This window comes from Choloepus didactylus, chromosome 8 (assembly GCF_015220235.1).
Source record: "Choloepus didactylus isolate mChoDid1 chromosome 8, mChoDid1.pri, whole genome shotgun sequence".
Classification (NCBI taxonomy): domain Eukaryota; kingdom Metazoa; phylum Chordata; class Mammalia; order Pilosa; family Megalonychidae; genus Choloepus; species Choloepus didactylus.
The window spans coordinates 114268191-114295623 of record NC_051314.1 but is presented as its reverse complement, the minus strand read 5'-3'; the positions used below and the strand labels follow the sequence as shown (position 1 = coordinate 114295623).

Genomic DNA, 27433 nt, shown 5'->3' with positions numbered 1-27433 from the left:
CCATCATTTGAGCAGACTGGGAGCCTCCCTACACAGCCCAGCAGCCCAGAACTGCCCTGGAAGGACGGCACTCACCTGTGACATAGCACAGTCATCCCTCAACAGAGGACCCGGGGTGCACAGCCTGGAAGAGGGGCCCACTTGCAAATCTCAGGAGCCATATGCCAATACCAAGGACTTGTGGGTCAGTGGCAGAGACAAACTGGCAGGACTGAACTGAAGGATTAGACTATTGCACCAGCTTTAAAACTCTAGGATCATCAGGGAGATTTGATTGTTAGAGCCACCCCCCCTCCCTGACTGCCCAGAAACACGCCCCATATACAGGGCGGGCAACACCAACTACACACGCAAGCTTAGTACACCAATTGGACCCCACAAGACTCACTCCCCCACTCACCAAAAAGGCTAAGCAGGGGAGAACTGGCTTGTGGAGAACAGGTGGCTTGTGGGCACCACCTGCTGGTTAGTTAGAGAAAGTGTACTCCACGAAGCTGTAGATCTGATAAATTAGAGATAAGGACTTCAATTGGTCTACAAATCCTAAAAGAACCCTATCAAGTTCAGCAAATGCCACGAGGCCAAAAACAACAGAAAATTATAAAGCATATGAAAAAACCAGACGATATGGATAACCCAAGCCCAAGCACTCAAATCAAAATACCAGAAGAGACACAGCACCTAGAGCAGCTACTCAAAGAACTAAAGATGAACAATGAGACCATAGTATGGGATACAAAGGATATCAAGAAGACCCTAGAAGAGCATAAAGAAGACATTGCAAGACTAAATAAAAACATGGATGATCTTATGGAAATTAAAGAAACTGTTGACCAAATTAAAAAGATTCTGGACACTCATAGTACAAGACTAGAGGAAGTTCAACAATGAATCAGAGACCTGGAAGATGACAGAATGGAAAATGAAAGCATAGAAGAAAGAATGGGGAAAAAAATTGAAAAACTCGAAATGGACCTCAGGGATATGATAGATAATATGAAACGTCCTAATATAAGACTCATTGGTGTTCCAGAAGGGGAAGAAAAGGGTAAAGGTCTAGGAAGAGTATTCAAAGAAACTGTTGGGGAAAACTTCCCAAACCTTCTAAACAACATAAATACACAAATCATAAATGCTCAGCGAACTCCAAATAGAATAAATCCAAATAAACCCACTCCGAGACATACTCTGATCACACTGTCAAACACAGAAGAGAAGGAGCAAGTTCTGAAAGCAGCAAGAGAAAAGCAATTCACCACATACAAAGGAAACAGCATAAGACTAAGTAGTGACTACTCAGCAGCCACCATGGAGGCAAGAAGGCAGTGGCACAATATATTTAAAATTCTGAGTGAGAAAAATTTCCAACCAAGAATACTTTATCCAGCAAAGCTCTCCTTCAAATTTGAGGGAGAGCTTAAATTTTTCACAGACAAACAAATGCTGAGAGAATTTGCTAACAAGAGACCTGCCCTACTGGAGATACTAAACGGAGCCCTACAGACAGAGAAACAAAGAAAGGACAGAGAGACTTGGAGAAAGATTCAGTACTAAAGAGATTCGGTATGGGTACAATAAAGGATATTAATAGAGACAGGGGAAAAATATAACAAACATAAACCAAAGGATAAGATGGCTGATTCAAGAAATGCCTTCACGGTTATAACGTTGAATGTAAATGGATTAAACTCCCCAATTAAAAGATATAGATTCGCAGAATGGATCAAAAAAAAATGAACCATCTATATGTTGCATACAAGAGACTCATCTTAGACACAGGGACACAAAGAAACTGAAAGTGAAAGGACGGAAAAAAATGTTTCATGCAAGCTACAGCCAAAAGAAGGCAGGTGTAGCAATATTAATCTCAGATAAAATAGACTTTAAATGCAGGGATGTTTTGAGAGACAAAGAAGGCCACTACATACTAATAAAAGGGGCAATTCAACAAGAAGAAATAACAATCGTAAATGTCTATGCACCCAATCAAGGTGCCACAAAATACATGAGAGAAACACTGGAAAAACTAAAGGAAGCAATTGATGTTTCCACAATAATTGTGGGAGACTTCAACACATCACTCTCTCCTATAGATAGATCAACCAGACAGAAGACCAATAAGGAAATTGAAAACCTAAACAATCTGATAAATGAATTAGATTTAACAGACATATACAGGACATTACATCCCAAATCACCAGGATACACATACTTTTCTAGTGCTCATGGAACTTTTTCCAGAATAGATCATATGCTGGGACAGAAAACAAGCCTCAATAAATTTAAAAAGATTGGAATTATTCAAAGCACATTCTCTGACCACAATGGAATACAATTAGAAGTCAGTAACCATCAGAGACTTAGAAAATTCACAAATACCTGGAGGTTAAACAACACACTCCTAAACAATCAGTGCGTTAATGAAGAAATAGCAAGAGAAATTGCTAAATATATAGAGACGAATGAAAATGAGAACACAACATACCAAAACCTATGGGATGCAGCAAAAGCAGTACTAAGGGGGAAATTTATAGCACTAAACGCATATATTAAAAAGGAAGAAAGAGCCGAAATCGAACTAATGGAACAACTGAAGAAGCTAGAAAATGAACAGCAAACCAATCCTAAACCAAGTAGAAGAAAAGAAATAACAAGGATTAAAGCAGAAATAAATGACATAGAGAACAAAAAAACAATAGAGAGGATAAATATCACCAAAAGTTGGTTCTTTGAGAAGATCAACAAGATTGACAAGCCCCTAGCTAGACTGACAAAATCAAAAAGAGAGAAGACCCATATAAACAAAATAATGAATGAAAAAGGTGACATAACTGCAGATCCTGAAGAAATTAAGAAAATTATAAGAGGATATTATGAACAACTGTATGGCAACAAACTGGATAATGTAGAAGAAATGGACAATTTCCTGGAAACATATGAACACCCTAGGCTGACCAGAGAAGAAATAGAAGACCTCAACCAACCCATCACAAGCAAAGAGATCCAATCAGTCATCAAAAATCTTCCCACAAATAAATGCCCAGGGCCAGATGGCTTCACAGGGGAATTCTACCAAACTTTCCAGAAAGAACTGACACCAATCTTACTCAAACTCTTTCAAAAAATTGAAGAAAATGGAACACTACCTAACTCATTTTATGAAGCTAACATCAATCTAATACCAAAACCAGGCAAAGATGCTACAAAAAAGGAAAACTACTGGCCTTTCTCCCTAATGAATATAGATGCAAAAATCCTCAACAAAATACTTGCAAATTGAATCCAAAGACACATTAAAAAAATCATACACCATGACCAAGTGGGGTTCATTCCAGGCATGCAAGGATGGTTCAACATAAGAAAATCAATCAATGTATTACAACACATTAACAAGTCAAAAGGGAAAAATCAATTGATCATCTCAATAGATGCTGAAAAAGCATTTGACAAAATCCAACATCCGTTTTTGATAAAAACACTTCAAAAGGTAGGAATTGAAGGAAACTTCCTCAACATGATAAAGAGCATATATGAAAAACCCACAGCCAGCATAGTACTCAATGGTGATAGACTGAAAGCCTTCCCTCTAAGATCAGGAACAAGACAAGGATGCCCGCTGTCACCACTGTTATTCAGCATTGTGCTGGAAGTGCTAGCCAGGGCAATCCGGCAAGACAAAGAAATAAAAGGCATCCAAATTGGAAAAGAACAAGTAAAACTGTCATTGTTTGCAGATGATATGATCTTATATCTGGAAAACCCTGAGAAATTGACGATACAGCTACTAGAGCTAATAAAGAAATTTAGCAAAGTAGCGGGATACAAGATTAATGCACATAAGTCAGTAATGTTTCTATATGCTAGAAATGAACAAACTGAAGAGACACTCAAGAAAAAGATACCATTTTCAATAGCAACTAAAAAAATCAAGTACCTAGGAATAAACTTAACCAAAGATGTAAAAGACCTATACAAAGAAAACTACATAACTCTACTAAAAGAAATAGAAGGGGACCTTAAAAGATGGAAAAATATTCCATGTTCATGGATAGGAAGACTAAATGTCATTAAGATGTCAATTCTACCCAAACTCATCTACAGATTCAATGCAATCCCAATCAAAATTCCAACAACCTACTTTGCAGACTTGGAAAAGCTAGTTATCAAATTTATTTGGAAAGGGAAGATGCCTCGAATTGCTAAAGACACTCTAAAAAACAAAAACGAAGTGGGAGGACTTACACTCCCTGACTTTGAAGCTTATTATAAAGCCACAGTTGCCAAAACAGCATGGTACTGGCACAAAGATAGACATATAGATCAATGGAATCGAATTGAGAATTCAGAGATAGACCCTCAGATCTATGGCCGACTGATCTTTGATAAGGCCCCCAAAGTCACTGAACTGAGTCATAATGGTCTTTTCAACAAATGGGGCTGGGAGAGTTGGATATCCATATCCAAAAGAATGAAACAGGACCCCTACCTCACCCCCTACACAAAAATTAACTCAAAATGGACCAAAGATCTCAATATGAAAGAAAGTACCATAAAACTCCTAGAAGATAATGTAGGAAAACATCTTCAAGACCTTGTATTAGGCGGCCACTTCCTAGACTTTACACCCAAAGCACAAGCAACAAAAGAGAAAATAGATAAATGGGAACTCCTCAAGCTTAGAAGTTTCTGCACCTCAAAGGAATTTCTCAAAAAGGTAAAGAGGCAGCCAACTCAATGGGAAAAAATTTTTGGAAACCATGTATCTGACAAAAGACTGATATCTTGCATATATAAAGAAATCCTACAACTCAATGACAATAGTACAGACAGCCCAATTATAAAATGGGCAAGAGATATGAAAAGACAGTTCTCTGAAGAGGAAATACAAATGGCCAAGAAACACATGAAAAAATGTTCAGCTTCACTAGCTATTAGAGAGATGCAAATTAAGACCACAATGAGATACCATCTAACACCGATTAGAATGGCTGCCATTAAACAAACAGGAAACTACAAATGCTGGAGGGGATGTGGAGAAATTGGAACTCTTATTCATTGTTGGTGGGACTGTATAATGGTTCAGCCACTCTGGAAGTCAGTATGGCAGTTCCTTAGAAAACTAGATATAGAGTTACCATTCGATCCAGCGATTGCACTTCTCGGTATATACCCGGAAGTTCGGAAAGCAGTGACACGAACAGATATCTGCACGCCAATGTTCATAGCAGCATTATTCACAATTGCCAAGAGATGGAAAGAACCCAAATATCCTTCAACAGATGAGTGGATAAATAAAATGTGATATATACACACGATGGAATACTACGCGGCAGTAAGAAGGAACGATCTCGTGAAACATATGACAACATGGATGAACCTTGAAGACATAATGCTGAGCGAAATAAGCCAGGCACAAAAAGAGAAATGTTATATACTACCACTAATGTGAACTTTGAAAAATGTAAAACAAATGGTTTATAATGTAGAATGTAGGGGAACTAGCAATAGAGAGCAATTAAGAAAGGGGGAACAATAATCCAAGAAGAACAGATAAGCTATTTAACGTTCTGGGGATGCCCAGGAATGACTATGGTCTGTTAATTTCTGATGGATATAGTAGGAACATGTTCACAGAAATGTTGCTATATTAGGTAACTTTCTTGGGGTAAAGTAGGAACATGTTGGAAGTTAAGCAGTTATCTTAGGTTAGTTGTCTTTTTCTTACTCCCTTGTTATGGTCTCTTTGAAATGTTCTTTTATTGTATGTTTGTTTTCTTTTTAACTTTTTTTTCATACAGTTGATTTAAAAAATAAGGGAAAGTTAAAAAAAAAAAAAAAAAGAAAAACAAGGAAAAAAAGACGTAGTGTCCCCTTGAGGAGCCTGTGGAGAATGCAGGGGTATTTGCCTACCCCACCTCCATGGTTGCTAACATGACCACAGACATAGGGGACTGGTGGTTTGATAGGTTGAGCCCTCTACCATAGGTTTTACCCTTGGGAAGACGGTTGTTGCAAAGGAGAGGCTAGGCCTCCCTATGGTTGTGCCTAAGAGCCTCCTCCTGAATGCCTCTTTGTTGCTCAGATGTGGCCCTCTCTCTCTGGCTAAGCCAACTTGAAAGGTGAAATCACTGCCCTCCCCACTACATGGGATCAGGCACCCAGGGGAGTGAATCTCCCTGGCAACATGGAATATGACTCCCGGGGAGGAATGTAGACCTGGCATCGTGGGACGGAGAACATCTTCTTGACCAAAAGGGGGGATGTGAAAGGAAATGAAATAAGCTTCAGTAGCAGAGAGATTCCAAAAGGAGCTGAGAGGTCACTCTGGTGGGCACTCTTACGCACACTTTAGACAACCCTTTTTAGGTTCTAAAGAATTGGGGTAGCTGGTGGTGGATACCTGAAACTATCAAACTACAATCCAGAACCCATGAATCTCGAAGACAGTTGTATAAAAATGTAGCTTATGAGGGGTGACAATGGGATTGGGAAAGCCATAAGGACCACACTCCACTTTGTCTAGTTCATGGATGGATGAGTAGAAAAATAGGGGAAGGAAACAAACAGACAAAGGTACCCAGTGTTCTTTTTTACTTCAATTGCTCTTTTTCACTCTAATTATTATTCTTGTTATTTTTGTGTGTGTGCTAATGAAGGTGTCAGGGATTGATTTAGGTGATGAATGTACAACTATGTAATGGTACTGTGAACAATCGAAAGTAAGATTTGTATGACTGCGTGGTATGTGAATATATCTCAATAAAATGAAGATTAAAATAAATAAATAAATAAATAAATAAAGGGAAGGACCAAGTTCTGAAAGCAGCAAGAGAAAAGCAATTCACCACATACAAAAGAAACAACATAAGACTAAGTAGTAACTACTCAGTGGCCACCATGAAGGCACAAAGGCAGTGGTATGACGTATTTAAAATTCTGAGAGAGAAAAATTTCCAACCAAGAATACTTTATCCAGCAAAAGTCTACTTCAAATTTAAGGAGAGCTTAAATTTTTCACAGACAAATAAATGCTGAGAGATTTTGCTAATAAAAGACCTGCCCTACTTCCAATACTAAAGGGAGCCCTACCGACAGAGAAACAAAGAAAGGAGAGAGAGATATAGAAGAATTTAACAGACATATATAGAACATTACATCCCAGATCACCAGGACACACATTTTTCTCTAGTGATCATGGATCTTTCTCCAGAATAGACCATATGCTGGGACATAAAACAAGCCTCAATAAATTAAAAAAAAAAAACAAAAAAAAAACAATTGAATATATTCAAAGCACATTCTCTGACCACAATGGAATATAAATAGAAGTCAATAATTTTTAATTTGTAACTCCACTATTTACTTCCTACAGGATATAAAATACATAAACTCTAAAGTCAAATCAGTGGTTTTGGACTCAATGTATACTAGGTAATTTCTGGCAAGAAATACATAAAGGTGGGGGAATGGAGGAGATAGGAACATAGTTTACCTGTCCTATTGAAGTTAAGTTGGTATCAAAGAAAAACAAGATTGGTATAGATTTAAGAGGTTAAATTTAAGCCCCACAGTAAACACAAAGAAATTATCAGAGAACATGACCATAGAGATGAAAAGTAGAGTATGGGTTATGAGAAGTGAGGAAAGGGGCAATGGGGAGTTAAGAAATCAGTGTAGGGTTGCTTTTTGGGGTGAAGGGAAATTTCTAGTAATGGAATGGATGGTGGGAAGGTGATAGCATTACAACATTCTAAATGTGATTAATCACACTAGTGGAATGTTAGGGAAGATTTAGGCTGTATATATGTTTCCACAATTGAGAAAAAAAAAAGAAAGAAAAAGATAGTCTAAATAGGCAATGACAATTAAATGCCAAGGATGATCCTCGATGGGATCTGAGGATGGAAAGAGGAGGCTCAAAGGGACACAGCTGGGACATAAGGGGAAAAAAAAGGAAATATAGAATGTAAGCTTTGTATCAATGTTGAATTTCTTGAACTTCTTAGCTGCACTTAATGAGAATGCATAAAAGAATGTTCTTGTTCATGGGAAATGTATATGTGAATTATATTATTTGTTCAAGGATGTGTGCAACTTGCTCTCATATGTTCAGAAGACAGAGCAATAGATGATGGATGATAGACAGGGATGGAGGGAGAGAGGGAGGGAGGGAAAGAAATGGTGGCGTGACAGGATGTTAAAGTTGGTGGATGGGGTATCGGGGGAGGGGGGACGGGGTATGCTGGAGTTCCGTGTATTGGTTTTGTATTGTTTTTGCAACTGTTGCTGTAACTTTGAATTTATTTCAAAATAAAATTAAAAAAAAAAAATTGAGGCATCAGCAAGGTCATGCTTTGTCCACAAAGACTGTTCTGGGGCTGGCTGCCTGGGATGCTTGGAGTCCCTTGGGCTATTTCATTACGTGGCAGTGCTCATGGCAGCATCATCAGCTTTCTTTTTCAGGTTCCATTGACTTCCAGCTTCTTGATTTCCCCATGACTTTGTCTCTTCATGTCCAATTTCCATTGCTTATAAAGGCCTTCAGCCATATTGAATTAAGGCCCAACCTTATTTAGTTTGGGCACACCTTAACTGATAACATCTTCAGAGGTCCTGTTTACAAATAGGTTCACATCCACAGGACCAGGAGTTGGGACCTGAACATGCCTTTTGTAGGGGACATGACTCATTCCCCAAAACAGTGTTCAAGTCTTCTATAGCCTTATTGATTTTCTATATACTAGTGCTATCAATTATTAAGAGAGAGATATTAAAATCTGCAACTAGAATTTTAGATTTGCATAATGTTGCATGAACATTTAAGATTATCATTTCTTCTTGATGAATTAACCCCTTTTTCATTATGAAATGACCCTCCTATTTCTGGTAGTATTCTTTGCTCTCAAATCTATTTTGTCAGATGTTTATATAAATATTCCAGCTTTCTTTCAAGTAGTATTAGCATGGTATATCTTTTCCATCATTTTACCTTTAACCTATTTGTGTTTTATATTTAAAGTGAGTTTCTTGTACATATGTATCATATATATAACATCTTTCTATCTGTTTTCTGTTTCTTCTATTAGTGGTTGGTTAGCTTTTCCTTCTTTCTCTGCCTTCTTCTGGATTACTTTTCTTTTTTCTTTTTTTTTGCAAGGAGGTACTTCTTGGCTATAATTGCTTTGTTTTATTTTGTTTATGGTTGCTGTAGGGTTGATAGTATATCTTTAACTTATCATGTTCTACCTTCAAGAAATATACCACCTCACAAATAGTATAAGAACCTTACAAGAATGTATTTCTATTTATCCTCCTGGCCTTTATGTTATTGTTGTTATATATTTTAGTTCTACATTTTTTTATTAACCCAGTTACTATTATTTTTGCTTTAAACAATCAATTATGCTTTAAGATTTTTCTAATCCATTTACATATTTACCATTTCTGGTGTCCCTCATGCCTTGGAGTAGATTCAGATTTCCCTCTGGTATCATTTCCTTCTACCAGAAAGACTTCCTTTATCATCTATTTAAACTCTAAGACTGTGGTTATTATTTTTTTCAGATTTTGTCTGAAAATGTCTTTATTTGCGTTTTTTTTTTAATAGAATTTTTGCTAGTTAGAGGATTTTAGATTGGCATTATTTTTTTCCAAAAGATGTTTTCATCCTGTATTCTGGCTTGTGTTGTTTTTTTTGACAAATAGTCTTCTGGAATTCTTACTTTTTTTTCTTCTGTTAAAAAATATCTTTTTGTTTGACTGCTTTTAAGATTTTCCTTTTATCACTGTTTTCAAGTAGTTTTGTTTTTGAACTGCTTTATCATTTTCATGTTTTTCCTGATTTAGGTTGCTGACATTTTCAGATCTGTGGATTGGTTTATAATTTTCATGAAATTTAGGAAAAAATTGGCCATTCTTTTTCAAATATTTTTTTGCTCTCCCTTTTTCATAGATTCCAATTACATATATATTAAGCTCCTTGATGTTGTCCCAAAACTCACTGATGCTATGTTCATTTCAACATTCTTAACCATAATTTCAGGCTCACTAATATTTAGTTCTGCAGTATACAATTCTGCTGAAATCCCATTCACTGTATTCTTCATCTCAGACATGGTATTTTTCATCTTCAATAGTTTTTGGGTCTTTCTTATTACCCATAATTCTAACATGGTAAGATTAACATGCTTAATCTTTCCTCTACCTTTTTGATCATTTAGAATACAGCTGTAATAACTGATATAATGTCCTTGTCTAGTAATGCCATCATCTGTATCACTTCTGGGTCTGTTTATATTGAGTCATATTTTTCCTGATTACAGTCATATTTTCTTGCTTCTTTGCATGCTTGGTAATTGTTGATTGGGTGCCAGGCATTTTGAATTTTATGTTATTAATTGCTGCATTTTTTTTTCCTATAAATGTTCTTGAACTTTGTTCTGGAAAATAGTAACCTGGAAACAGTATGATCCTTTCCTGCTCTTAAAAAATGTTGTTAGGTGGGACCAGAATAGCCCTTAATCTAGGACTAATTTTTGTCCAAAATTGAGGCAAAACCTTTCTGAGTAGCCTAACCTATTCCCTGTGAATTACAAGGTTTTCCATTCAGGCTAGTAGGAACAGGAAATATTCCTAGCCCTGTGTGATACTCAGGGATTATTCCCTCAGGCCCTTTCAGATCATCCTTTCCTTGGCTTCCAGTAGTTTTCTCACATGCATGCACTGATCAATATTCAGTTGAAGGTGAACTTTGCAGATGTCTTAATTCTGTCTCTCTGTGCAGCTTTCTCTTCTCCAAGAGTCTGCCATGCAGAATGTAGCCATCTTAGTCTCCTCAGACTCTCAACTCTGGATCCTCAGCTCTGGAAGACAGCCTAGCTCCACCTGGGATTCCCCTCCCTACAGTGTGATCAGAAAACTCTCTAGACAGTAAGCTGGGGCAGTCAGAGGGCTCATCTCCTTTGTTTACCCCTCTCAGGAAATACTGTCACTGTTCTCTGATATCCAATGTCTGAAAATCATTGTTTCACATATTTTGCATGGATTTTTAGTTGTTTCAGGTGAGAAGGTAAATGCAGTCACTTTTACCCCAATTTGAAAGCTGACGTCCCCATTCTTGGTGTTGATCCTACCAACTTTACAAAAGTGGGTGCAAGAGTTGCTATACATTATTAGAGTAAAAATACAAGCTTCTTTAGCAAATACCTAATGATAATGTAGTTTTAGACACCTATTTCTCTCATATGAATACCAAACTGAACATTCCAGTTTACCAGTGGCTTTTTACACTGTGTTCATTTAGGTACTCGTGGTCTTTTCGAATATGGTTCTAGGATCTTCCAGGCTACAGCAGGGGTTACCAAACTTTTTCTGTAAAGGGACATACAGTAAATATTTTAGGCCTGAGCACCATATGGTTTCTGTCACAACTCTCTAGTTGTAGCTAACAATCTTAAGTTATAATCACTCAGGTTATATAACATCTGTAACTCTTTATTTTCCCAAGTGCTGTTCTTAAGCCAGGTTTCTTATATCTTGGATTTGCAGAGTCAGTTTTACAGACACAAAAGAAGATCTTGCCATGTAACTTATTGCTTTTAATCTCATTGGATGTAGTCTATCATTTCAGCCCCATACGACTCAACTCAATCCTGCCTCTCTAATCAGGCATATTCAACATACCATTCAGGTCCTTAACACCTGCACATTTAGTAATTATATACCTATATCTTTATTTAAATTATGATACAGCTGTTTATGATAAAACAGGCCAAGGCAAATATCTGATCAATGGGTAAAAAATGCTTTTATTTTACCACTAAATTACTGGTTTCTGCTTTTTTGAATCTATCTTCTTCCTGTACTAGATTATATAACCACATCATATTTCTATCTTCTAGCATTTTATATGTTCCTCACAATTCTTCATTAATCACTAATAATTTCTTATCTGTAAATTTTTCTCAAACTTGAGCTGAGGGTCAGAGATTTGGAATCATTTAGAGCAGTTCATTATAGTTGTACAAAGAGTCTAATCACCAGCCAACTCATAAGCAACTCATCAGCATTTGCAATTGAGTAGATTCTGAAAAATAAAATGAGGTTTAATGCCTTACCGCTTACAAATGTTATTAAGATTGAGAAATGGAGAACTTGCCAAACTTCACGAAACACTTCAGTGACAAAGCCTGGAGCTGTAATTAGAATTCTGGATTTTTAGAAGCAATTCAATTTGTATTCATCAAATCAGGCACAGTGAAAGAATTCTATCAACTAGACTGTGACTTCTGTCATTAAGTCAAGGATTAAAATTTTAAATTCATATATATATATACACACATACACACACGCAACAAGATTATCATACCAATGAAGTAGTTTGCAGTTTCTTTGAAAACAGAACTATTGTGATCACTTCTCTGCGTCCTCTCACAGACCACACAAAGTGCTGGACACATGGTAGTTAGGTTTTTCAATTGATTTTTAAAATCATTATTGCAAATTACCTATTGATGAAAAAAATAGTCCTATTAGAGGCTTAAATTGGTGTGAAATGAAGCAAGAGACCATCCTAATTTAATTCTTGAGGCTCTGAAATCATCACACTGCATATTAACCAACAGACATAGATTGGAAAGATCATTCCACTATTCCTTTGATCAGAGCACACAACAAACCAAACACTTTTATCATACTTCTGGACCCAGACACTATGATTTTATGAAGAGACCCTCTTCATGTTGGCTAGCCTGAGTTTCAGAATTGTAATTTGACAGACACATAGATGAGGAAAATGCTCTTTTATCATGTTATTTTGTTTCTGGCATAGACCTTAGGTTTTGATAATCCTATCGTATTTTAATCATCCTCAGTTGATTTCTACTAAAGCCTATATTATCCTATAATTGGAAACATCTAAATTTTTTTAAACTTGATGGAAAAGTCTCATAAATTATTCATCAAAATTATAATAACCTATTAAATAAAATTAGGCTGTAGATTAATCTACAGAAGTTTCCGAAGTGTCTGATATTTTTAAACCATGTATGTATCTTCTTCGTCACATTCCTGATAACACTTGAACTAGAAGTGCTCTTTAAATCTAACAGTTTCCTTTGCCTTTCTTTGTAGAGAATCAATGCAGTGTGGTGGTTAAAAGCATAGGTTTTACAAGAAAACAGTCCTGGCTTCCCCTTCAGTAAAATAGGAACAATAATACTGACTCTAAGATTGTTTTAAGACAGTGCTTTAAATATAGTAAACATCAATATGTGGTAACTATTATTATTATCACTGTGTATTAAAATTATCTTCCTCATATACTGGTATAAAAATACTGAATACTATTGGCACATCCTGTTATGTGAGATGGTTTCATTTACTTTATAAACAGCTTTATGTTATGCTTTGTTTCTGTACAACATGTTGTTTACTTGGTTGGGTGGTTGTTCCTCAGTTTTGACAAATTTACTATGTTTTCAGGACATTTTCATTCCTTGAACATAAGATCAACAATAGTAGTAATGAAAAATGTTTGAAATGCTGTGTGCAATCTGGGGCAAGAAGTAAAGGTTGAAAATCAGTATGTTTAATTATTCATGTGCCTGAAGCAATACCATTTAGAAGTCAACATTGGGAACAAAGAATTACTAATATACACACAGACATTTTAACTTTTATAATTCAAAATAATAACTACACTAAGAATCCCCTAAACTTCACTCTTCAGTTGAGAAAGAAGATTCTCTACCAGCTAACATTAAAAATATCTTAAGCTCTTCACTCCCAATCTTTTCAAATAAAAAGACCCTTTTTAAAATTGAAGAGGAAAGATTCCTCAGGTGTTATTAAAGTCCTTTGAATACCTGGTAAATTTAAGAAATACAAAATATTTTTTAACTATGAATATGATAGTGCTTTTAAATATGAAAATTGTGTTCACAAGAGCACCTTACGTATGTTTGAAAAAATAGTAGCACATACGTATGAGACATATTTATTCCCTCCATAGCGAGAGCTTAGTGGGAATGTGAATGCAGCCCCTGCTTCCACCCATGGTCCCCGTAAGACATTTAAATTGTGAATATCCCCTGATATCACCAGAACAAAGGAATGTACCTATTTCTTTTGATTGTTTCTTTTCCATGAACTCCACAAAAGAGGGGTGTGATGGGAGATCTGGTATCATGACTTTAGTTCACAATTCCCATCTGTGACCCCAAGAAATAGTTAAGACATCATTATCTCCTAGAAGGAGGTTTAAATAACTAGTTGTGTGCTTACTGGTAAGGAAGTTTTCAAGGAGTAAAATGGGAGAAATCCAGAGAGGTGGGGAGGAATATCACAGGAAAGAGGGAGAGCAGTTAGAGATCAAGTCCCCAGATGGAAGAAAGGAGGGTGGTAGCTGAGGATTCATTCTGGAGACTGAATACAAATAATAACATTACAAATCCAGTCTAGTTTCCATTGGGGGTGGAAAGGAATAAAGTGGGGTAGTAAGCATCTAATTGTCTTGCATGTCCTGAGAGATGGGGTAGGCCAAAATTTTAGAAGTGGAGCGTGACAATAACTGGACATAACAAAAAGACTTTTACTCAACACTCCTGATGAACCACAAAACCCAAATGATTTGCAGAAGGTCATATCTAGCAGAGAAATGCCTACAAATGACTAAGTGTACAAGTAAACACCAAAGACAGACCTTGGAAACAGTACCCAGGATACATCTACTTAACCCTGCAGGAGACCTTTTCTTGCTTGGTTTTACAATAAGAAATGTTGTGAAATATAAGAGAAACTAACTTAAATGAAATCTATGAAGAGTTCTAGTTTTTATGTTAAATTATAAATAGTGGAAATCATCCATTCAACAAATACAAATGGAGTACTTTCAGAGTTAGAAACTATGAAGATATACCTCATTCAGTCAGTCATTTAATTTAATAGTATTTATTTAATATCTACCATATACTACCAGGCACTGGATTAGGGGCAAGATTGTTATGAAAGAAAGGAATGTTGCGAAAGGAAGACATAGTTATGAAAGGAAGAAAAGGAATATGGTGAAGGGAAACCCAGTTTCAAGTGAGAATTTGAATTTTTATTTGGAGATTCAGAAACATATTAATAGCCTACAAAGAAGGAACTGGTAGTATGGTGGGGTTAGTGAACAACCAATGGAGCAAAGCCCAAAGCAAATGTGAGAGGGGATTGGACCAGTAAGATAAGGATCTTCCTTTCAAAGAATTTCCAGTCTCATAAGAAAGATAACAGAAGTATAAACTATAAAACAACATAGAAAATAAATATTTTAGCAGCAATATATAATACCTAGAATCCAGAGTTAGTAGAAGCAACAAAAATAAGGTTTAATCAAACTTATTTTATCTTCTGAGCACTGTAAAAATTTAACCAAAATTCTAGAAGTGATATTACTGCTTTAAATGAATCCACCATGAATAAGGAAGTCCTCTGGGTGACAGAGGAAACTTCTCATTGTTTGGTCATAATCCTTATGACTCTTCATATCAAAACCAAAGTCCAAAAGCACCAAGAGTAAAAAATCCCAGGATGAGACACTTGGACAAATGGGGGTTATTTAATCATTTAAGTTTAATTTGCATAAACATAAGGATAAAAGGTAAAATGAGAAATATTGATGAGAAGATAGCTAGTGATCTTTTAAAAAAATTAGCTGAAGTCTTTAAGGAACAGGATATGGTGCCAGGAGAAAAATAATTAAATAATGTTGATAAGACAGCAGCTTTGGAAAACAAAACATTCTCTTAAAGACTTCAGAAAACTTCTGCATTTAAAGTTGCTAAGGACATATGAAACCTGCTGCTCAGCTCTAATGCACCCCTGATTTAAAATTGAAACCTGTGCTAGTCTGTCATTCTGAAAACTCCAGGATAATCAAGGAGCATGTCAATGACATTAACTTGGAAATAAAAGCCCAAACCTCCAGTTGCTAAATACTTTGTGAATGCCCTTCTGTAATTTGGGCTTTATTCTTCGGGCAGTGGGGAATCTTTTGAGAAGGGAAGTGACATGATCAAAGCAGCTTTACAGCAAAGTTAAATCCTGCAGTGATATCCAGGATGAATGAAAGAAAGAGGTGGGAAAACTATAGACATAAAAATTAATTAAAAGCTGGTTATAAGTCAGATAATAAAAAACCTCAGGTGAACTGGGACTAAAAGGAGGAGTTTGATCTTGTCACATACTTGGATTTGAGAATCAAGGATGATAATGGTACCAGGGTAAAGAAGCAGTAGCATTTAACAATTTTAAGGAGTTGTGAAGATCTGCTTTGAAGTGGTGAGAAGAGTAGACAGTAGATCTTGGTTGGAGTTTACTAAGTGTGAACATCCAGACAGAGATATTCACAGATTGGGATCCCAGGGATGAACTAGAGATCCTTATTTGGGGGTCATCTACATCAGGGTTTCTCAACCGGGGGTGATTTTGCTCCCCAGGTGACATTGGAAAAAGTCGGGAGACATTTTAGTTGCCATAATTGATGTGTTGGATCTACTGGCATCTAGTGAGTAGAGGCCAGGAGCGCTGCTAAATATCCAGCAATGCACAGAGAAACCCTCACAGCAAAGAATTATCCAGTCCCAAATGTCAGTAATGCCACAGTTGAGAGACTCTGCTCCATAAAAATGTCATTGTACGTTGGAGATACATTGTTCAGTTGGTGCATATGGTGCATTCACATTCAAGTTACAGGAAATAAAGACAATATCTAACAATTATTCTGTCTTACTCGGATTCAGACACTGTTCTCACATTATGTGGTTTATTTTATTTAATCTTTAAAATCCTACAAGATGAGGTATTATCTTTATCCTTATTTAACAAATGAGAAAACTGATGCACTGAGAAGTTAAGATACCTGCCTAAAGCCATGTCACTGGTAATTTTGGGAGTCTAGATTTGCAATTAGACAGAACACTTCCAAAACCGTGATTCTAGCCACTAAGTTGGAATATTCAAAGAGTATATGTCTGATATCCTTAAGCCCTAGGGCAGACAAGAGAGATAATTACACAGAGCAAAAACACTTTTATCCTCTTCATTCTCCCCCACCCCACCCCAACACGTACACATGAACCCACTCTCAAATATTAATAGCAGCTTCAGTGTCACTGAAGATTCCATTATGTCACTGATAGAATTTCAGAACCCCTCCTCCTGTGGGAAGGCATCAAATGAAGGAGGGATACCTTGATCTCTATTTAAAGTACAAGTTCTCAATCTTAACATTTTGACAAATGGTTGTGTAAAGATGTATTTTGTCTAATTTGTTCCTAAAAATAACCAAAAATTTCTAATATAATTTTTATCATGTAAATTAAAACTGAATAAAAGTTAGTCCTATAATAATATGTCTTGTGTTTTCTTGCTTTCCAATATACTTTTTTGAGTGCAAAAGAAAGATAAAAGTAAAGCTAATGGGAATAACAGTGGCACCAATATTCACATGCGAATATCACTGTTTCAGAGCATTAATATATTAGTTGAAAATTACTGATTTAATAGTTAGAATGTCATCCACAAAATAAGCACTTAATTCCTCAAATTTGACTTTTAAGCCATCTACTTAAATATAAATTATATGCATCTTCCTCGTTTGATTAAAGTAAATATCCAGAGCTTTAATACCATTTACTCTCCATTTGGTGAGGATCACAATAGAACTCAATTCATCACATTTCTAACCCATTTCTTTCATATATAGTGGTTTTCAAACTCTTAGAAACAATGGATCTCATTCTTCAAATGATATATTAATCAATAAAAATATCCATAATAGATTTGAAGGAAAGATGGAAAAGAAGAAGAGAAAATCTGAAGACAAGAGGGTGGAGTTAGGGGGTTGGGGAAGTTCAGAGGACCACCCATTTGGCCCCATTGTTCAGGCAGCCCCTTGGGTAACTTTTGGAGCTCCACAGATCACAGTTTCAGAGGACTCTCCAAAGTATTTTAGGGTAATTAGATAATAAAATTATTGTAACCTTTTGAAAATCTTGTAAGTATATTCAAATTGAGATAATATTATTATAACCATTTGAGATTCTTGTAAGTATACTAAAGGTAAAGGTCCAATTGATATTTTAATTAAATTCTGCTTTAAAATGTGACATTATAAAATATATATCCACACGTCATTAAATGCAATATCTCATTGTATGTATTAAGCTTGATATTTTTTATTTTCAAATGGAATAAAGTAACCCAAGGTACTTAATTCCTGCTAACGTTCAGTTCTTGACCATTTCTGTCAAAATGCAAATTTGGCTTTTACTGTAAAAAAAAAAATTAAAGAAAATAATATCTCTTGGGATTTTAAATATAGTTTTCTGACAAAAGTTAATTTATTTTACTCTTTTAAACTGTAATTTGGGATTTTTTAAGCAATGATGTGTTTCTTTTGATTGTTCTCTTATTTTTCTGATAAACAGAATGACTGTAATAAATCCTGATCCTGCCTTTGGTCTAGATATTTAATAGCTTTGTATTTGTTTTCTTTGATAGCAACATGCATTAATATTTATAACCATTTTCTTTGCAGCATCTCCCGGATGGCTCTGCGCCCAGTGCACATGTTGAGTTTTATCTTTTACCATATCCCAGTGAAGTTCGTAGGAGGAAAACAAAATCTGTTCCAAAATGTACCGACCCCACTTACAATGAAATTGTAAGTATGTTTCATCTCTTGTCCAGTAGTTTTGTATTTTTCTAACCATTTTTGCAGCTTAACAAACAAATATGATGAATTTGCAGTAATTGGCAGCAGCATTCCATAAAGGAAAGATATTTCTCAAAAGAGGCTCTGTGTGCTAATCACTGGTCTAAGATACTATGGGAACTAGAAAATACAAATTCTGCTCTCAAAGTGCTTGTGAAACAATTTTCAAATTGCAGCATAACCTCCAGTGTTCTGGCTTGCTGATGTTGCCAGAATGCAAAACACCAGAAATGGATTCACTTTTATAAAAGATGATTTATTTGGTTACACAGTTATAATCCTAAGGCCATAAAGTGTCCAAGGTAATACATCAACCATCGGATACCTTCACAGAAGGATGGCCAATGGCATCTGGAAAACCTCTGTTAGCTGGGAAGGCATGTGGCTGGCGTCTGCTTCAGAGTTCTGGTTTCAAAATGGCTTTTTCCCAGGACGTTCCTCCCTAGGCTTCAGCTCCTTAAAAATATCACTCTTAGTTGCTCTTGGGGCATTTGTCCTCTTAGGTTCTCTGGATCAAAAATCTGCTTTCAAAGGCCGTCTCCAAAATGTTCTGTAAGCTGAAACTCCTCTCTCAGCTCCTGTGCATTCTTCAAAGTGTCCCTCTTGGCTGTAGCAAGCTCGCTCCTTCTATCTGAGCTTATATAGTGCTCTAGTAAACCAGTCAGGGCGCACACTGAATGAGTGGGGCCACGCCTCTATGGAAATTATCCAGAGTTATCACCTACAGTTGGGTGGGGCGCATCTCCATGGAAACACTAAAAGGATTCCAATCTAATCAACACCAATACGTCTGCCCACACAAGATTGCGTCAAAGAATATGGCTTTTTCTGGGCGACATAATACATTCCAACTGGCATATCCAGCAAGAGCCCAAGACTATATGGCATTTGTTTTGCATACTAACTTTATCCCTAATTTTATCTTATTTTCTCTAACCTGATTTTCCTTTACTTGATTTCCATTACATAATAATTTTATCATAGTCTATCCTATGATAACAGTAAATTTCATAAAATTTCTCTTGAAAAATTGACAAAATAAACAAATAGAAAGTGCAAATTAAAATTAGTTTATATTATAAATGGCTCTCTAATTCATTTGTAATATATAATTTCAACTTCCAAGTCCTGCTTCTTTCTAAGGCAAACCCCTGCATGTATTCTCTTGATTCCAGCGTTTCCCATCTCCTCAGAACCTTGCTCATTCAATTATTTGTTCTCTTTTTCTTAAGACTGTCTCATCTACTAGATCCCCAATTTAGAAATCTTAAAAGGAAAATATCCCCTCAACTCATCCTTTCTTTGAAGCATCCAAATTTTCTTTCTTTCTTTATCACCTCAAAACTTCAGCAAAAACAACCCCCACTTCCTGCTCTCACTTCATTAATTCCTTTTAATCCTTTGCAGTCTGGGTTCTGACATTTACTGATATTGCTTTATTCAAGTGGTATAAAATCCCAACTGCCAAATCCAGTGACTCCTCAAACCTCCTCCCCAGGACAGCGATTCAGCTATGGACCATGCCCTCCTTCTTGAAACCTCCCCTTGTTCCCTCAGTTCTATCTTTTCTTAGTTCTCTTCCATCTCCTCTAACCACTCCCTCATTTCCTTCATTGTCATTTCTCCTTTTAAAATCTGGTTGTGTGCCGCAGTTCCATGATCCACCCTCATCTCCTCTTTATATATACTCTTTCAAAATTATCTTGCATATCTACAAATTTTCATTTATCATCTATATGGAGGTTGCATCTGAGTTTCCTCCTCAAGCCCTGCCTTTCTCTCCCAAGCTTTTGACCTACACATCTACCTATTGCTAGAAAACTCCAATGGAATGTCTCCTGGGCACTTTTTGTGCTTTTCTATTATTACCCACTAATTATTCATTTCACAGTGAGAAAAGAGTGCATATATATATATATATATATATATATATAAATGTTATGGAAGCAGTAAAGCAATTAGAAAAGATATGCATCATCTATGATGTGTGTTTTAGCTTCCCAGCCACTAAAATAAATGCCATTCAATGGGTACAATGAGTTGGCTTAAAAAACAGGAATTCATTGGCTCAGGGTTTCAGAGTCTAGAAAGCTTGCTTTCTCCCGGGGTCAGTATCTCCTGGCTGGCCAGCAATCTTTGGGGTTCCATCACAGGGCAATGTACATGCAATGTCTTCTCCTTTCTCCTCTGGGCTGCACTGACTTCCAGCTTCTGGTTGCTCCCCATAGCTTCTCTTTCTGTGTCCAATTTCCTTTGCTAATAAAGACTTCAGCCGTACTGGATTAAGACCAATCCTCGTTCCACGTGGGCACACCTTAGCTATAAGCATCTCCAAAGGTCCTATTTACAAATGGACCCACAGGACCAGGGTTTAGGAACTGAACATGCGTTTTGTGGGGATATGATTCAGTTTCCAACAATGTGTAATGATTACATGTTCAGTTACTTTTAGGAAAATAACATTTGCCCAGTAAAGCAAAGAAAAAAGTAATATAAATTTTAGAAGTTCAAATGTTTATATTTTTTAAAAAAAAAAGGCAATGAGTTGCTAAAGTCATTTCTTGAGACTTTCAGCATACTAAATACCTGAGAGACTCAATTCTGTCTGGAAGTATTTTCTCCACACAACTGATGCAAAATACCAAGGAAACAATCATTCGTGGATGGATTTTTTTTTCCAGCTATTTTATTAGTGTTTATTATATGCTGGGTTTTCTAATATGGTTTATATTCATTATCTCTTGTATCTCTCCCCACAATGCTAAAAAGGATTATTTCCATTATGCAAAGGAGAAAGCATACACTTGACCCCAGATTGGTCCAAATATACATTACTGATATTTTTCTTAGAAATTTAAATCTTTAGAGCTTATTTAAGTGATCCACAGGATTCTTAAACCAAACTTTTCCAAAGGCCTGATGCTTAGAGATATTCCATTTCCTACTTCACATTCAGGAATGCTTTGAGGGCCCCCTTTATCTATTTTCTCTGTAAAATAAGAAATGAGTTTATCTGCTGAAAGTTTTGTGAGAAGGCAAATGGAGGATAGTTCAGACAAAGAAAAGAGTTGACTCTGAGGTCCTGGAAAGATTTCTAGGCAGCTTTGGGAGTCCAGTTGCGGTTAAAGAACATTAATTACAGTGGTGGGATTTTTGAGGTTTTTAAAGCAGTCCTTAGAATCTTTATTATCCCAGCAGAACTCAATAGAGGAAATGGAATAATTTGAATAACCAGTACTTAAAAACTTAAAAGATAATCTCCTCTTTGGAATACAAGTGAGATTCTGGAAGAGGAGGCAGCGAGGAGCTGTCACCTAGAGCAGGGCAAACTGGAATAACATACTGTCTTCATTTCCTTGGGCTGCCGTAGTAGGGTCTCACAAATTAGATGGCTTCAACCAACAGGGTTGGAGGCTAGCAGTCCAAAATCAGGCCCACACTCCATCTGTAGGGGAATTTCCTACCTTACCTCTTCTAGCTTCTGGTGTTTGCCAGCAACCCTGGGTGTTCCTTGGCTTGTAGGTGCATCCCTGTGCCTCCCACATCTGCAAATACCAAATACCCTACTCTGTTGTGTCTGTCTGCTATGCCCCCAACTTCTCCTCTTTTATAAGAACACCGGTCATTTGGATTAGGGCTTACCCTACTCCAGTCTGACTCTATTTTACTTAATCACATCTTCAAAGACCCTATTTCCAAGTAAGTTCACATTCACAGGACAGGGGTTAGGACTTGAACATATCTTTTTGGGGGGTGGTGGATAAAAGTCAATCCATAACATGTACTACATTGCATCTGGTGTCCCTTGATGGAATTATTATTTACTTGATCTTAAATCATTGTTTAGAGCAGCTAACAAGCTGAACTTGAACTCAATTTCATTAATGGTTTAGTGGGTGCATAGATAATAGCCCTATGCTGTGTGCAAAGGACTGGAAACCACATTCATACAATGCACCAGAAAGTACATGTGGCCTCCCAGTTGACTCAGAGGGCTTCCCTCTCAAGTTGCTTCCCCTGCTACTCTCTTGCAAATAGAGAAAGTTTCTATCTTGTAGGTTAGCTGTAAAAAAGCTAACAAATTTATAGCAGCATGTGAAACTCATAGTCCAAAGTTTTCATGGCAACCATGTTAATTTATACACTACTTTTTGATGAATAACTGATTTCTTTATAGTACTACACATTAATTTAAAGTTTCTTTACCACTGAAGGCACTTGGTGGTGAGGCCAGTGACTTACTTTCTGGATGCTGTAAAACACAATTGAATAGCTCCCTTTAAAGAAAAGTTTTGTAAATACTAAATAGAAAAAAAAAACCTGTCACAAAATTGTATATACAGCATAATTGAACTCAAATTCTTAAAAAGTGACTATATATATAAAACAAAAAAGAATATCAAAATGTTTTACTGTAATTATCTCCCAGTGGTAGTAATATAGATTTTTTCATTTCTTTTTGTTATTTTTTGTTTCATCCATATTTTATTTACTGAGCATGCATTCTCATAATTAAAATAAAGCAATTGTAAATACTATACTTGATCTTAGCCAGAAGGCTGAGAAGTGATAGCAATTGCAAATAAATAAAAGTAACCATGGAGTGATAGCTTCAAATGTAGATGAAAATATTGTTGCATTGTATTTAAGTAACACAAGGAAATCATGGAACTTGGTCTGTCTTTCCTCATTAGCCTTCAACAGAGGAGGATAGTGTTCAAGTACCAATATTGCATGATAAGTTCAAGGACAATTAAAAAGTGATGGGTGAAAAAGGGGGAGGTGAAATGAAACAAAATAAAGTTTCAGTGGCTGAGAGATTTCAAATGGAGTCGAGAGGTCACTCTGGTAGAAATTCTTACACACTATATAGATAACACTTTTTAGGTTTTAATGTATTGGAATAGCTAGAAGTAAATACCTGAAACTATCAAACTCCAACCAGTAGCCTTGATTCTTGAAGACAATTGTATAACAATGTAGCTTGCAAGGGGTGACACTGTGATTGTGAAAACCTTGTGGATCGCACCCCCTGTATCCAGTGTATGGATGGATGAGTAGAAAAATGGGGACAAAACCTAAATGAAAAATAGGGTGGGATGGGAGCAATGACTTGGGTGTTCTTTTTTACTTATATTTCTTACTCTTACTCTGATTCTTTCTGGTGTAAGAAAATGTTCAAAAATAGATTGGGGTGATGGATGCACAACTTTATGATGGTTCTGTGAACAGTTGATTGTACACCATAGATGATTGTATGATATGTGAATATATCTCAATAAAACTGAATTCAATTAAAAAAATGATGGGTGAATGTATTTTAAATTTCTTCCTATGTAATAATTTGCAGTCTTATTTAATTTGGGGTAGACAATTCTTAGTGGAATCAGGTTAAGTTCTAAGCCTCTTAGGAATATATTCTGTCTTTAAACTCCATTATTTAGCAGAACCTTTAGCTTTTCAGAATTAGAGTTAGAAATAAAAGACTCTCACAACACTAACCTATCCATTCAAAGAATACAGCTAAATATTTTTATATGAAAGAATGCTCAAAACGAAGCATTTGAGCATATCTGATTTATATTTCATTATTCTCTCCTTTTTCAGGTGGTGTATGATGAAGTCACAGAGCTTCAAGGACATGTCTTAATGCTTATTGTGAAGAGCAAAACCACATTTGTAGGAGCAATTAACATCCAACTCTGTGATGTCCTGCTCAATGAAGAAAAATGGTATTCACTGGGAAACAGTATAATTTGACCATTGCCATAAACATATATGTATTATTCATTAACTAATTGTACTTGTTCACTTTTAGGCTGCTCTGTCACATTAGCAGGACAAATTTGTCGTCAAAGACAGGATAAGATACTAAGGACACAAGAAAAAGGAACCAGAATCAGTCTTTTAGAGTTATTTATTCTCTACCTGAATTTTCACTTTTTTCTTAGAATCTTTTCTCCTTATATGGAGTACCAATTAATTGTGTAAACTTCAATACGTAAAATAATAAAAAGCCCCTTAATTTAATACATATTTTTAATCAAACATATGTTCACATTTTGTTTAAATTGTGCACCTACAGTTTAAAGGAATACTTTCAGTGTATTTTCAAGAAAGACAACTAAATATACACATCTCATCAATTAATTCAGACCTAAATATACCTGCAACAGATTTTTTATTTAAATTAAATATATAGCCTATATACCCACTTATAACCCTACTTTTTTCTTCCTAGGAATCTGTCTAGTTTATTTTAGTCTTTAGATGTGAGATAGAAGAACTTAAAAAAAATTAAAACTACAAAAACCTGTTGCAGCTCCTCTACCCACTTAATTGGGACAAGGCGTGCACTGTGAACTCGGGAAGGCTACACACACCCACTCCCTCCCACCAAATCTCTCCTCCTGCACAAAGCCTGCAAGTCCCTATTTGCCATTTCTTGATCAATGGTGCCTAGTAAAGGAGTTTATTTCTGGCAGAGTTACCAAGGAACTATATACTTATGGTTTTTATGGGAAAACATACCTGTTAACTAATGCTATAAAAACCACATTTATCAGAATTTATTTCCTCCATGTAAATATTGCCTCTTACATGACTCTGTATTTATTTCTCCTAGGTTCTCTTCAAAAAAAAAAAAAAAAAAAGAAACAGTTATAGTCACACATCATACAGTCCATCCTAAGTGTACAACCAATGGATCTTGAATTAATCACATAGTTATGCCTTCACCACTATACAGAATAACCCTACTTTTTGAGGGCATTGATAAACTCCAAAAGAATACTCTATTATTTTCTATCTGAAAAACAAAACATAAATACCTGAAATTCTTAAATCTAATTTTTGGAACAAACTTCTAGTGAAATTTCCACCATCCTAAGTCGAGCATTATTCCTATCATTTGCTGTTTTCCAGGATGCCTACACTTTTGTTTTCCTCATTTTTTAAGCTCTTGGATTGCACTCTCTTCACTTCACCCTGTCCCACATATACGTTAATAACCCTTCCAGAACCCTGACTTTGTAGTTTTTCACCCTCCTCAACGGCTGTTGATTCGTCATCCCTGGATTTCACCTGTCCAGAAGCATGATCACTTTCTGAAACTTCACTATGCTCTTAACTCCAAGATCTTGAACTCTGAGACTTTCCCCCATGACCAAATCCTCTTTCCTTTGCAACATGAAGGCTATTCCTTACTTTTGAAACTACCTTCATTCTCTTCATGATCTGAGTGGAACAGCTCTAGAGCTTTCCACCTGCAAAGTGACATTACACCATATTCTTTAAAAGATCCAAATAAGAGATTGAAAAAAATTCCAGCCATTCAAATGACTAAAAATTCATTTTTAAACCCTTGCTTCAATTCAATATTTTTCTGTGGATGAATAACAGTAAGCTATATTACATGCTAGTTCATCTATATAACCATATAAAGATGTAAAATTCTATACCGTGTATTTTTTGAAAAATATTTGAGTGCCTGGTATGGGCTGAAATACATGATCATGCAACTCAAGTAAGCCCCTAATGCTGCTGGGTGAGAAGTCTGTGTGTTCCCAGTCCATTTACTCTCCCTCTCAGCAAGACAAGAATGCATCCTTCTCTCTGTTGAAACCTCAGTACCCTCTCCCTTATCATCACTCTCAGTTGATGACTTTGCTTCCTACTTCACTGAGAAATTGGTATCAGTAAAAAGAAAACCTTCACAGACTTCCACTTCTGCATCTACCCACCTGAGCAGATTTTGTGCCCACCATATACTCCACTCTACTACCTATTACCATAGAAGAACTACTCCATACTCCTCTCCAAAGCCATTCCCTCAACTTGTGCATTTAACCCCATCCCCTCTCACCTTCTTAAAAACATTATTACTGGAAATCTCTCCTTCTCAATACCATCACTTTTATTTTTTTCTTCATCCTGGGTAATAATCCTCAACATACAACCATAATGTTATTTTTCCCATCATAAAGAAAAAAACTTCTCTTTACCTCACTTTCCTTTCCAAACACTGCCCATTTCTCTGCTCCTCTGAAGCAAAACTCTTCAGAATGGTAGTGTGTGCTTCCTGTCATCAGTTTCTCTCCTCCAATATTCTTTGAAACCCATCCCAAGCAGAATTTCCCCCATCACTTCAACAAAACTGCTTTTTTCAAGGTCATCACTGACCACCATGTTGCTAAATCCAAAGGTCAATTTTCAGCCCTAATCTTACTTTACTTCACAGCAAATTTTGACCAGTAAAGGGGATTATGTCTCTAGAGATTAGTAATATTGAAAGGTCTTATAGCAGCAGAACTCTATCTTCCTCTTTACTCTTGGCCTCACTTGCTTTTAGGACACAAAGCACCTCTTATGCTTTCTTTCTATAACTTTGGTCTCTACTTCTCAGTCTTCTTTTTAGGAAGATTCTCTTCTCTATAGCCTCCAGTGTTGGAGTGCCCAGGCTCTGTGATCTTCTCCATCAAGCCTCACTCCTTACATATTTTCATCTAATCTCATGGCTTTAAATATTATCTATATGCTGGTGATTACCAGTTTTATAACTCCATCCAAGAATCTCTTCGAAAGACTAGAGTTGGGTAGCCAATTGCCTACTAAATATCTTCACTTGGATGTCTAATATCTCAAATTCAGCATATCCAAATCTGAACTCCTGATCTT

The 27433-nt window shown here is 36.2% G+C and overlaps 1 protein-coding gene across 1 annotated transcript in view; it reads left to right on the top strand.

Annotated features, from left to right (window-relative positions):
* Nucleotides 1–24771, top strand: part of PIK3C2G (phosphatidylinositol-4-phosphate 3-kinase catalytic subunit type 2 gamma) — a 425918-nt gene extending 401147 nt beyond the window's left edge. Inside the window, exons 32-33 of the mRNA XM_037846573.1 lie at nucleotides 18581–18706; nucleotides 24365–24771. Coding sequence (XP_037702501.1) covers nucleotides 18581–18706; nucleotides 24365–24517 — 279 coding nt within the window. The 3' untranslated portion in view covers nucleotides 24518–24771. The remainder of the gene's footprint in view (nucleotides 1–18580; nucleotides 18707–24364) is intronic.
* Nucleotides 24772–27433: the final 2662 nt, after the last annotated feature.